The 13,979-nt window shown below is 38.3% G+C and overlaps 1 protein-coding gene across 2 annotated transcripts in view; it reads left to right on the forward strand.

The window, feature by feature from the left end:
* GUCY2C (guanylate cyclase 2C) overlaps positions 1-13,979 on the forward strand; it is an 81,282-nt gene that overhangs the window by 52,383 nt on the left and 14,920 nt on the right. For both annotated transcript variants that reach the window (XM_003934548.4, XM_074403260.1), the window contains 4 exons: positions 1,483-1,615; positions 3,664-3,801; positions 4,949-5,037; positions 12,789-12,880. In XM_003934548.4, coding sequence (XP_003934597.2) covers positions 1,483-1,615; positions 3,664-3,801; positions 4,949-5,037; positions 12,789-12,880 — 452 coding nt within the window. The remainder of the gene's footprint in view (positions 1-1,482; positions 1,616-3,663; positions 3,802-4,948; positions 5,038-12,788; positions 12,881-13,979) is intronic.

Below are 13,979 nucleotides of genomic sequence, written 5' to 3' on the forward strand. Positions count from 1 at the left end.
CCAGCTACTCAGGAGGCTGAAGCAGGAGAATTGCTTGAACCTGGGAGGCAGTGGTTGCAATGAGCTGAGATTGTGCCGTTGCACTCCAGCTGGGCAACAGAAGAGACTCTGTCAATATAGAAAAAGAAAGAAAGGGAGGGGAGTTGGAATTCCCATCTCCTGGGAATTGCTTGAACCCAGGAGACGGTGGTTGCAATGAGCTGAGACCACACCACTGTGCTCCAGCCTGGGTGGCAGAGGGAGACTCCGTCTCAAAAAAAGAAAAACAAGAAAGAAAGACAACTGAATCCTCAAATTCATGATAGAAAATATTAAGTACAGGCAACTATCTTGCAGGAATCAATAATAAATGTGGACATGTATATTTTCAGACGTGATAGGAAAACCAAAGTGGACACCAGTAACCAGGGCCTCATTCAAGAATGAAGACAAGTTGGTTGTGAGAGGGAGAGCTTTGATACAGTCTTAACTCACCTGAAAGTTATATGGAATCAGAATCAGTTTGAAAGAAGTGTTACGAAAATTGATTTGCCACACACATTTCACTCCTGTGATCCAGGCTGAAAACCCGCTTCAGCTGAGACACCCTCTAACCACCAGAGAGAAACACACCAACCAAAAACAGCCTTCCTCTTTTTTTATTTTTTGACATGGAGTCTCCCAGGCTGGGGTACAGTGTCATGATCTCAGCTCACTGCAACTTCCGCCTCCCGTATTCAAGCGATTATCCTGCCTCTGCCTCCCGAATAGCTGGGATTACAGGCACCTGCCACCATGTAATTTTAGTAGAGACAGGGTTTCACCATGTTGGCCAGGGTGGTCTCGAACTCCTGGCCTTAGGTAATTCGCCCACCTTGGCCTCCCAAAGTGCTGGGATTATAGGCATGAGCCACTGAGCCCGGCCAGGCTTCCCCTTTTGAAACAGAATGAATAAAACATTGTTTGAAAATAGCGTGAAACCAATTTCATTTTAGGAAATAATCTAGCCTGACACCCCCACACCTTCAGAACGGCAAGGCACTGTTATTTATATTTTTATTTTAAATTGATGTAACAGAGGACCAGAGACCTACCCAGGGTCACAGACCAAATAAGTGGTAAGCAGAAACACACACACACACGCACACACACATACACACACACACACACACAAACACACACACACAAACACACACACACAAACACAAACACACACATACACACACACTCTTTGCCTCATAGTATATACAACTACTTAACCAGAGATTTTAGACAATTCTCTTTTACTCTGTCATTTAAATAGACTTTGAAACTAGATATAATATATAGGCAAGTATTAGGACTTCAGTAATGTTGCTAAAATAAAAATAATGAGACTAAAGTTAAAATCTGACGGTGTGACTGTCTGCTAAAATGATTTCCAAATGTCACTTTTTTCTCTAAAATAATCAAGCAGCTGAAATGTGTCACATTTCTATTTTTCTATCATCTGAAAAATTACAGGGAATGTCATATCTGCACTCCAGTAAGACAGAAGTCCATGGTCGTCTGAAATCTACCAACTGCGTAGTGGACAGTAGAATGGTGGTGAAGATCACTGATTTTGGCTGCAATTCCATTTTACCTCCAAAAAAAGGTCTGTAATGAATGAAATGTTCATTCATTTCCCAACTGCTTTTTTTTTTTTTTTTCAAACACATGTGGAATGGTCAGGAAATTGTGATCACTGATCAGAAGATAAGTACTTAAAGCCACAAGAGGCAACATCTGGTTCATTCTCCAAAACTTCACAGTTGTCAGTCAATCAGTACTTCCCAAGTTAAACAAGTATCCTCTGTGGATTTCCTTCATCCATGTGTCCCTTGATATAACTGAGAAATCATGAATAACTTAATGGCTTGTGAGAATAGAACTAGATGAAAAAAATATAGAAGGTTAGAGCAGGAAGAGACTTTAGACATCATCTGATTTAAACTTTTTCCTTTATAGAGGACAGCATTGAGACTCAGATTTGTCCAAGAAGGTAGAGTAGAAACCATAAGACCCATTTCCCATTAGGGACATCATTTATCTGTGGTATTAAGAAATGTTAAGAAAAAAAACTCTAACCAGTACAGTATATTCCTACTTACCTCTTTCAGGATTGTGGTGAGAGTGAAAAAAAGATAAAGAAAATGAATTTGTGAAGTATAAAGGGCTTTTCATGCTGAACATTTACCCTTTTCTTTAACTCACAGTTAAACAGACTCAGATATCTAGCACTAATGTTGCCTTAAAATACTACCTAAATTCAAACACTAAATTCTATTTCTAATTCAACTTGGCAATCCTTTTGTTTTTCCCCAAAAAAAAGAAAAATTGCAATTCTGTCCCTACATCCACAACATGTCAAGCATAATATAATATTGAACTCAATCCAATAATTTCTTATTGAAGATCTGTGTGCCAAGCATGGTTCATGACATAATAGTACAAATTGTCATCAGATAACCCAACATGACACAAATCAGATAAATTGCAGGTCAAATCCTATCCTCTTGAACAGCATTCACTCGTACCTACCTACCTATGGCATTGGTTACCTGAAATTTTAGCAGTAATAGATTTACTTACCTTTTCTACAACCCTTAACCTTTATAATCAACTATGCATCACAAGTCACAAAAATTCACAAGACATAAATTCGAAAAGTTGATGTACATTTGGACAGAAAACCAAACAAGGAAAATGTGCAACATCATAAACATATTATCGCACCTAAAAATATGAATCTATACATGTTTCATTGAAACTGGTGAAGATAAATCTCAAAACTTTTATAAGGAGCTAGGTGATCCTGAAAAATCTGTGAAGCATGTTAAAGAAAAATTAATTGCATGTCCCTGTTATTACTAAAGATGTGTAATAAGGATTCAAAACTGGAGTGTCTCTAGGAGCTAAATACAGCATTGCACTAATGTGAAGTGAGTGAACTAGACGTAAACACTACGGAGTGGCAGGGACGGGAATAAACTATGAGTAAATGACATTCATTACTTTTTAGAGAATACTGTGGGAACCAGTGAAAACACCTCTGTGGACACTAGCTGAGTTGGAGGCTGCCAGTATGTTATGCCTAGAAACTATCAGTGATAGTCTCTCTGTCTTAATGCACTGTCTTTATCTTCTTTTGGTAAACTTATATTTAAATATATATACACATTAAAGAATAAATCATAATTTAAATAAAATATATTTAATATACATAAATTTGTAAATTAGGATTCATAGGTTTATTTCATATGTCCCATAAACTACTAAATTCCTCAACCTCTCATACATATTATACTGTATTCATTCAACATGTATTTACTGAGCAGTTACTACAATAAAACCCCATTCTAGGTAAACCTTGAGAGTTTTCAAGACAGTGATCCTAGCAGATTTCAATAACATATTGCCATGTGACCTCACCCAAATCCTAACATATCATAGTTAGTCTAAAAGATGTGTGTTCTACTTTTGATCACCAGTATTAGCGTACATTTTTCAAAAGTTTGGAACCATATCAATTCAAAGCCACTCATAAGCCATCACCCATATTTAGAGGGGATGGTGCCAGGAATTAGAGAGCAAAAGCAGGTTGGAGACCTATGAGCCATTCACCGTGCCTCAACTTTGCAATCTCAATGTCTGCATTTACAGACCTGTGGACAGCTCCAGAGCACCTCCGCCAAGCAAACGTCTCTCAGAAAGGAGACGTATACAGCTATGGGATCATCGCACAGGAGATCATCCTGCGGAAAGAAACCTTCTACACTTTGAGCTGTCGGGACCCAAATGGTACATCTGAATCCCTTCATGTTCCCCCTCTGGGAGCAAGCCGACCTGCTTTCTAGGCTTACTGAGACCCTAATCTGTTTGTGACCACATCACAATTCCTTCATCTACAAAATTAATGATTTCTCACCTGCATTACACATTTTACAAGAGTATTAGGAAGATTAAATATTAGAGTGCACTGAAAATCGTAAGACAACATATACTGCCAGGTGTCATTATTGTTGGTATTATTGCTAAGAATCTGCCTTTACAATTCTCCTCTTTCCTTCTGATTCCCATAAGAGAATGTGCCTGCTTAACACCTAAAATAGATTACTCTAACAGGATGACATACATATTTTAGTTCTTATTAAGAGTAATCTATAGATTTCGGCCACATGTCCTCTCAGGGGAAAATGCTTCATCCCATTCATTCAATCCTCATTTATTAAGCATTTATTATGTGCTAACTGTTAACTGTTTGGTAGGAATAGGGTAACTACAGGATGTAGAGAGGGTGGAGTCATAGTATGGACAGAAGCCTATTGAAGGCAGTGGTGTCTGAGCTGAGTTTTACAAGGTCAGTAGCATTTTTTTCTCTTTTTTCTTTTCTTTTCTTTTGTTTTTTTTCTTTTTTTTTTTTTTTTTTTTTTTTTTTGAGTCAGTGTCTTGCTCTGTTGCCCAGGCTGGAGTAAGTACAGTGGCATGATCTTGGCTCACTGCAACCACTGCTTCCCAGGCTCAAGCAATCCTCCTGGCTCAGCCTTCCAAGTAGCTGGGATGACAGGTGCATACCACGACACCTGGCTAAATTTTGTATTTTATGTAGAGACAAAGTTTCATTATGTTGCCCAGACTGAACTCCTGAGCTCAAGTAATCCCCCAAACTCAGCCTCCCAAAGTGCTGTGACTACAGGTATAAACCACTGTGCCCCACCAAGTAGCCTATCCTTAAGGTAACCTTCTGGTTATAAGTGGGATGAGACCCTTTCACTGGGTGCCTCATGGAATTAACACCTGTGTACCAAGTGCTGGTCTAGGCTCTGCAGCACTCTCACTGAACTGAGAGCCATCCAGGGGAGTGAACCAACTGGATTTCTGCTAAAATTCCTTCCATTTTTTCATGCTGTATTCTTGTTTGTAATGTAAATTCTTCTCACCCAATCAGAGAAAATTTTCAGAGTGGAAAATTCCAATGGAATGAAACCCTTCCGCCCAGATTTATTCTTGGAAACAGCAGAGGAAAAAGAGCTAGAAGTGAGTATATCTTCCCGTTTTCATTTCCTTGGCCTGCTATATAAATTACCATAAATGTAATGGATTAAAACAACAAAAATTTATTCACTTACAGTTCTGGAGGCTAGAAGTCTGAAATCACATGCTCAGCGAGGGCATACTTCCTCCCGAAGAGCCAACAGGCTAATCCATTCCTTACTTCTTCCAGAAGTTTCTGATGGCTATTGACATTTCCTGTCTTGTGGTCACACAATTCAAACTCTGCCTCTTGGTCACAGCTTCTCTTCTGCCTGTTCTCCCTGTAGCTTCTTTCTATTAGGATACATGTGATTGCATTTGGGTCCACCCAGATATTACAGAATACTCTCTCCATCTCAAGAATTTTAACTTAATTATATCTGCAAAGGCTCTTTTTCCAAATAAAGTAACATTCACAGGTTCCAAGGATTAGGACGCAACATGTCTTTGGGAGCCAGCCTCAGCCTACTATATTGCCCATGCCCTTCCTCCACTCCCCTGCTCAGGAATGAGCTAGTTTCTAAAGCACACATCGCATTCTCTATTTTTTTTTTGAGACAGTCTTGCTCTGTCGCCTAAGCTGGAGTGCAGTGGCACAATCTTGGCTTATGGCAACCCCTGCCTCCCAGGTTCAAGCAATTCCCCTGCCTCAGCCTCCTGAGTAGCTGAGACTACAGGCGTATGCCACCACATCCATCTAATTTTTGTATTTTTAGTAGAGATGGGGTTTTGCCATGTTGGTCAGGCTGTTCTCAAACTCCTGACCTCAAGCAATCCCACCTGCCTCAGACTCCCGAAGTGCTGAGATTACAGGTGTGAGCCACCATGCCTGGCCTTATTCTCTGTTTTTTAATCGATATGTAATATTTGTACATATTTGTGGGGTACATGTGATATTTTGTCATATGCACAGAATGTATAATGATCAAGTCATGTATTTAGGGGATCCATCACCGTAAGTATTTATCATTTCTATGTGTTGGGAACATTTCAAGTCCTCTCTTCTAGCTGCTTTGAAATACACATATTTTTTGTTGTTAACTATAGTCACCCTACTCCGCTATCAATCATTATACCTTATTCCATTTTAGTAATAGTCATTCGAACTGGGGTAAGATGGTATCTCATTGTGATTTTGATTTGCATTTCCTGATGATTAGTGATGTTGAGGATTTCTTTATATTCCTGTTAGTCATTGGTAAATCTTCTTTTGAGAAATGTTTATTCATGAGTTTTGCCCACTATGTTTTTTTTTTTTTTTTTTTTTTTTTTTTTTTTTTTTTTTTGAGACGGAGTCTTCCTCTGTTTGCCCCAGCTGGAGTGCAGTGGCGCAATATCAGCTCACCCGAAAACTCCAACTCCCGGATTCAAGCAATTCTCCTGCCTCAGCTTCCCGAGTAGCTGGGACTATAGGCGCATGCCACCATGCCCAGCTAATTTTTGTATTTTTAGTAGCGATGGGGGTTCATTATGTTGGCCAGGATGGTCTCAATTTCTTGACCTCGTGATCCACTTGCCTTGGCCTCCCAAGGTGCTGGGATTACAGGTGTGAGCCACCACACACGGCCAAGTTTTGCCCACTTTTTAGTGGGATTCTTTTTTAACTGCTGAGTTGTTTGAGTTCCTTGTATATTCTGGAATATCATCCTTGTCAGATGAGAATTTGCAAATACCTTCTCCCATTTAACAGATCGTCTCTTCACTCTTCTCTCTGTTGATTGTTTCTTTTGGTGCACAGAAGCCTTTTCGTCTAATATGATCCCATTTGTCTATTTTTGGTTTTGTAGCCTGTGCTTTTGAGGTCTTAGCCATAAAATATTTGCCTAAACCATGTCCTAAAGTCTTTTCTCTATGTTTTCTTCTAATAGTTTCACAATTTTAGGTCCTATGTTTAAGTCTTAAATCTATCTTGAGTTGATTTTTGTATATGGGGAGAAATGGGGTGTCCTTCCCCCAATGTATGTTCTTGGAGCCACTGCTGAAAATCAGCTGGCTGTTAAGTATGTGGATTTATTTCTGGATTCTCTATTCTGTTCCACTGGTTTATGTGTCTGTTTCTATGGCAGTGAAAGGTTGTTTTGGTTACTGTAACTTTATAGTAGATTTTGAAGTCAGGTAGTGTTATGCCTCCAGCTTTTTTCTTTTCACTTGGGATTGCTTTGGCTATTTGGGCTATTTTTTGGTTCCATTTGAATTTTATTATTGCTTTTCCAATTTCTGTGAGAAAATGACAGTGGTATTTTGATAGGATTACAATGAACCTATAGATTTCTTTGGGCAGTATAATCATTTTAATGATATTAATTCTTCCAATCCACGAGCATGTGATATCTTTCATTTGTTTTTGTCCTCTTCAGTTTCATCAGTGTTTGTAGTTTTCCTTTTAAAGGTTTTTTACCATCTTTGTTAAATTTATTCCTAGATGAGTTTTTTTTTTTTTTTGTAGCTATTGTAAATAGGATTGTATTCTTGATTTCTTTCCTGCTGAGTTAATTATTGGTGGTATATAAAAACACTACCAATTTTTGTATGTTAGATTCATTTCTTCTAACATGCAGTTCAAATCCAATGTTTCTTTGTTAACTTTCTATCTTTATGATCTGCTTAATGCTAAGAGTGGAGTGTTGAAGTCCCCAACTATTATTGAATTGGAGTCTACCTCTTCCTTTAGATCTAATAGTATTTGCTTTAAATGTCTGCATGCTTCAATATTGGATGTGTAGATGTTTAGAATTCTTATATCCTCTTGCTGAATTGAGTCCTTTATCATTATATAACAACTTTGTCTCTTTCTTCAGTTTTTTAAAGTCTGTTTTATCTAATGTAAGTATAGCTACTCTTGCTTGCTTTTGTTTCCATTTGCATGGGTTATCTTTTTCCATCTCTTTACTTTCAGTCTGTATGTTTCTTTACAGATAAGATGAGTTTCTTGTAGGCAGCCTATAGTTGGGTCATTTTTTAAAATCCATTCAGCCAGTCTATATCTTTTAAGTGAAAATTTAAATTCATTTACATTCAAGGTTATTATTATATAAGGGCTTATTCCTTTCATTTGATTAATTGATTTCTGATTATTTTATACATCTTTTGTTCCTTTCTTTCCCTTACTTATCATTATGGTTTGTGGTTTTCTGTAGTGGTAACATTTGAGAACTTTCTCTTCCCTCTTTGTGTGATTGCTTTACTAGTGGATTTCATACTTTCGTACGTTTTCATGGTGGTAGATGGCATCCTTTCACTCCCAGGCGTAGGACTCCCTGAAGCATTTCCTGTACGGTACGTCTAGTGGTGATGAATTTCCCTAGGTTTCACTTGTCTGGGACAGCCTTTATTTCTTTTTCATTTATGAAAAATAAGTTTGCTGGATATAGTATCCTTGACTGAAATTTGGTTTATCTTTCAACACTTTGACTATGTCATTCCTTTTCTTCTGGCCTGTAAGGTTTCTGCTGAGAAATTCACTGTTAATCTGATGGAAATTTCCTTATAAGTAACCGAAAACTTTTTTTCTTGCTGATTTTAGAAATTTTCTCTTTAACTTTTGACAGTTTGACCATAATGTGCCATAGAGAAGACCTTTTTGAATTATATATTTTTGGGGATCTCTGAGTTTTCTGTATCTGAATGTCTAAATCTCTTGCTATTATTTTGTTAAATGGGTTTTCTAGCCTGTTTGTTTTATCTTTGCCTTTTGGGGCACAAAAATTTAATTATTTAGCAACTTTATGGTGTCTGATGTATCGTGTAGGCTTTTCTCATTCTTTTTTTAAATTTTTTCTTTATTTTTGTCTGACTGGATTATTTCAAAAGACCTGTCTTCAAGGTCTGAAATTCCTCTGCTTGATCTAATATATTGCCAAAGCTTTCCAAGGTATTTTGTATTTTATTGAGTGACTTCTTCAGTTCCAGAGTTTGTTTTATTCCTTTTTTAGTATCTGTTTCTTTGGCAAATTTCTCATTCATATCCTGAATTTTTTTTATTTCTTTGTATTATTTTTCTGTATTCTTCTATATCTCACTGAGTTCTTTAATATTATTTTTAATTCTTTTTCAAGAACTTTATTAATTTCCTTTTCATTGGAAATAGTTGCTGCAAAACTACTGTATTTCTTTGGAGGTGTCATATTTCCTTGCTTTTTCATACTGTGCGTGTCTTTATGTTGGTATTTGTGCATCTGGTGTAACAGTTACTTCTTCCAGTTTTTAAAAATTTAATTTCATAGGGGAGGACGTTTTTCCTGAAGATATATCTATAGTGTTGGTTGAGTGAGGCACTTTGGCTTTGATTCTGGGTACATGCAGAAATTTAGTCTCCACATAATTTACTCATCTGTGAAGTGTCAGTGGGTCTGTTATTTCCTTAGTGAGTTAGGATGCGATTGTTAGTGGAGGCTGTGGGGAAGTTTGTTGAAGATTGGAATGCCAGGTGGGCCAGTCCTCAGACTCCCTTGGAGGCACTGGTGCCAGCATAAGCTGTCTTTGGGTCCCAGGATATAAGCTGTCCTGGGGCCCAAAGACAGCTTATGCTGGTACCAATGTTAGTGGATCTAGGCAGATCAATTATTTGGCCTCCAGGTAGCTTCCTCGGGCGCCAGCAGTAGCAGCAGTGGCCTAGGCTGGTGGGTGAATTCCCAGGTTTCTGGGTGGCAGGCATGGAGTAGGTAATGGAAGTAGCCATGATAGGACAAGCTTCTGCTTCCCAAGCAGTCTGCACTGGTGTTGGTAGTGGCTGTGACAGACTCGGCAGGCCAGTCGGCAGGTCCACAAGTGGTATATGCTGATGGGCACCAGCTGTGGTGGTAGCAGCAGGTTATGTGGCCCCCAGAAGGTGTACCTAGGTACTAACAGTGGTGGACTGGGCTAGATCTCTAGGGCCCCTGCACGATATGCTGAAGCACTGGAAGAGTGGAAGTGAGCCAGGTGGACCTGTCCTCACACCTGTCTTTAGTCCCCATCCCATGGTATGTACAGGCACTGGCTTCAGTAGGCAGGGGTCGTTCTCAGTTTTTATAAGCTCAATGGACAGGGTGTCGGTGTGGAATACTTACTAGACTTACAAATGCCATCTAATCATTTAAAAGGAAATATGCCAACATCCAGACAAAATCAAGAAATGTACTTTTACTCATTTTATCCTTCCTCTGAAGGAAATGGAGCCATTCTCTCTACATTTGCTTTTTTAATAGTCCCCCAAAAAGGCCTTGAAGTCCTGTGAAATTTTTCTATTTATTTTTTCTTTTAGTTTTTTAACTGAGCCTTAATAATCCAAGAAGATAGTAAAGTATTTTAAGATATTTATGGTGTTTAAACAAAAACATCTTTTGTTCCTTGCAGGATAAAAATAAAAACATTTTCCTTCCATTCACAAAGACATTGCCAGATGAGTTTTATGGCCAGACTCTGCAGGGCATGAGTGAGCCATTTTGCCTCTCCCTTTCCTCTTCTTTTTCAATAGGAACAGTATGTTGAGACACAACTTTCTGAAATACAGCTGCTGCTAGCCCTGCCTTCTCCTCATTCCTGTCTTTCCTCCTGCTTTCTGAATTCCAGGATTTCTCCACAGAATCAGCATATCCTTTCTCAGGTCCATTTTTCTAATCTGATATCCAAATGTTTAAAACCTTTTCCACTAAAACAGCATCATCCTTAATTCATTTGTGTAGTTGGACAGTTCTGGAATTAGAAGTAAGGAATAAAATTTCATGTCAAGTAACTGATTCCAATAGAATACAGAGTTGAAACTAGATCACTCAGCAATGCCCCAAAAGCACTCAGTAGAGTCATCCCTCTATCCATGGGGAATTGGTCCCAGGAACTCCTGAGGATACCAAAATCCACAGCTGCTCAAGGATCTGATATAAAACAGCCTATTATGTGCATATAACCTACATACATTATCCTATGTACTTTAAGTTATCTCTAGATTGCTTATAATCTCTAATATGATGTAAATACTATGTAGACATCTGTGGTACTGTATTGTTTAGGGAATAATGACAAGGAAAAAAAAGTCGGTACGTGTTCGATACAGACACAATCATCCTTTTTTTCCCAAGTATTTTCCATGCTCATTTGGTTGAATCCACGAATGCAGTAACCACAGAGACAAAGGGCTGATGGTATTTCACTCTGTGGCACTGTATCGGCTCACTTGTTTGTTGTTTCTATTCCGCTCGAAATCGGCAGATGAATTACCAAGGAAGGAGCGTCATCTAGTGTTGATTATGGGTAACCACAGGCTATACCGCAGCTCTAGTTCGTTCCCAGGAAATTGTTCAGGCAAAGTACAGGGACAGGGATTGTTTTCAGCCAGAGTGAAAAACAATCTTTATTTAAAACAAGTAGTTTTCACCACACATTTTGATTTTTAAAAAGAAGCTGCAAACAGGTGGCGCCAGATAAGATGAGATTCCCATGGGCTTCCTCCTGTCTCCCTATCTTCTCCACACGTCCCTTTTCTCCATCTCACTTCTCTACTGCAGCTGTGCATTATAATCACCTGAAGAGCTTAAAAATCTACAGCTGCCCTTTTCCTAGACAATGTTTGGAACCGACTTATACTCATGAATTATTCATTGTTTATCTGAAATCTAAATTTAACTTGATATCCTTTATTTTTACTTCCTACTAAGATCACCTCAAAATTTATTAAATCAGAATGTCTTAGGGTGGGGGCGTAATAAATGGTGCAAATGTTCCCCAGGTGATACTATTGTTTGCTGTAAGTTAGAACCATGCACAGTTGGGCTTTTATTGTCATTTGGAAGCATTTGTCTCATACTCACTGAGCCTTTGTTTCCTGACCAAACTGAGGGTCTGGCTGCCATTTCTTGTGACCTAATAAGATGCAGATGAACTGGGGAGGAAGCGAGTTTTTATTTCTATAACCAGTAACAGGGAGAAGGCCTGGAAATTATCACCAGACCAACTCAAAATCACAAAGTTTTTTTCGGAGCTTATATACCTTCTAAGCTATCTGTCTACATGTAAGCGTGCATTCGTTTAAAGACATAAGTGATTAACTTCTTTTGATCTATAACTAAGGTCTGAGTCCTGAAGACCTTATTCTGGAGCCTCAGTAAGTTTACTGAATCTAAATGGGTCTAGGTGCTGGGGTGATTACCCTTATGCTGCCTCCTGCTAAATCATGGAAGTCTGGGGAGTTCCTTCAGACCTCCAATAAATTTGTCTGTGGAGGCCTGGGGAGTTTCTTCAGACCCCCAATAAAACTTGTTTAATCCTAAATAGGTCCTCTTAAGAATTCCTTCATTATTTTGTCACGCTTTAAGGCCCAGGAAAGGCCTAGGAAAAAGTCTTGGTTGGCTTTTGTTGCATTCCGGCCTTTGTAGAATGGCACTGGCTTTTAATACTTGACTTAACCCCTCAGTCGGTACTGAAACGATTGTGATGGAGGCCTGCCACACCTTCACTATTTTTTGCCCTCTCTAACATAAATTTTGCACGCGCTTGCAAATTCACTCAGTCTCCCGTCCCCTATCAACCCAGCCTCATCTAAATTGGTATCACATTTTTCATTAATTTTACCCAAGGGAATAACTTGAAAACATAATGCAGGTGGGCATGCCTGAGACAGAAACCAGAGAGCTGGGGATCCCTTGTCTGCACTGACAGAGTTGAAGATATTTTTTAACTATGTTTTTTGCCTTAATCACTCCTAAAATGAGAATAAGAATTCTCTCTTGATTTGGTTTACTATCCCCTGAGTTTATTTGCCTGCTTTTTTTTTCTTCCAGGTGTATCTACTTGTAAAAAATTGTTGGGAGGAAGATCCAGAAAAGAGACCAGATTTCAAAAAAATTGAGACTACACTTGCCAAGATATTTGGGTATTGCTGAATGTTTTCTTTTATTCACTAATTTCAAGGATTTTTTTTTTTTAATGAGAGTTAACATTCAGTGGTACCTAAGAATGAGAATGTCTTTTCCAGTGAAAAAAATCCTAGGTTGCAATCAACACCTTTCTCATGACATTAAAATGATATGGAGATTATCAGACTATTTTTCCAGGGAAATAATCACTTGAAAAATTAAATACTCAAGGTCAAATTTTTCTGATTAAAAAATAAACTTTAGCTGATTATAAATTTGCCTGTTAAAAATAGAGCTTCTGGGTGCTTCTGTGGGTAATTAGGATTTTGAAGTGTAGCATGAATCCTGAGAATCTGTGAAGATCCTATAGAATTCTTAACATTGGCACATTCTTAGGACCTTAAAGTCTTAAAATCTCCAGCTTTGGCCCTAAGTACTTAAAACATGTTATGAATCAGAGCATAATTCAACGTGGGGGAGAAAAGTACACTATTATCTAGTGAGATTAATTTCTAGATATCCCATGTTTTCAGTGAATACACTGCAGAATGAGAAAAATAACACTGAATTAAGAGTTAGGAAATCAAATTTCTAGACTAAGATCTGATAAGAATTTGCCATGGGGCATTGGGCAAAACACTTACCCTCACCGAGTATCAATTTTCTTATTAGAAAAATTGGATTGAAAAAGATTATTTTTGTGATTTTTATTGGATTGAACAAGATGATTTTTTCCAGGTCTTTCTGTACTTCTCATTAGGTTAAAAGATTCTGATTCTTAATGAAACTAAAAGTCTAGGGCTGGAGGAGATGAAGTGGAGTGAAGTGAATGAAAGTGTGGTCTTTAATTGGTAGAACTAGGCTGTTAACCGTTGGAACGGAGCAGGAAATAATAAACAATTAATTCTAGCCCTCTTTTTTTTCTCCTTCACTGTCCTGTTACTAAGATCAGATGAGTCTTCATGTGTGACAGATGAGACTTCACGTGCTCATGAAGAAACGGGGTCCTTGATACTCAGCCTATAAAGTGTGCTGGTTCTCAAACTTAACTGCAGCTTGGAATCACCTGAGGCATTTTAAAAATACTGATACTGGGGTTTTACCCTAGAGAGGCTG

The sequence above is a fragment of the Saimiri boliviensis genome, chromosome 7 (genome assembly GCF_048565385.1).
Source record: "Saimiri boliviensis isolate mSaiBol1 chromosome 7, mSaiBol1.pri, whole genome shotgun sequence".
Lineage (NCBI taxonomy): Eukaryota > Metazoa > Chordata > Mammalia > Primates > Cebidae > Saimiri > Saimiri boliviensis.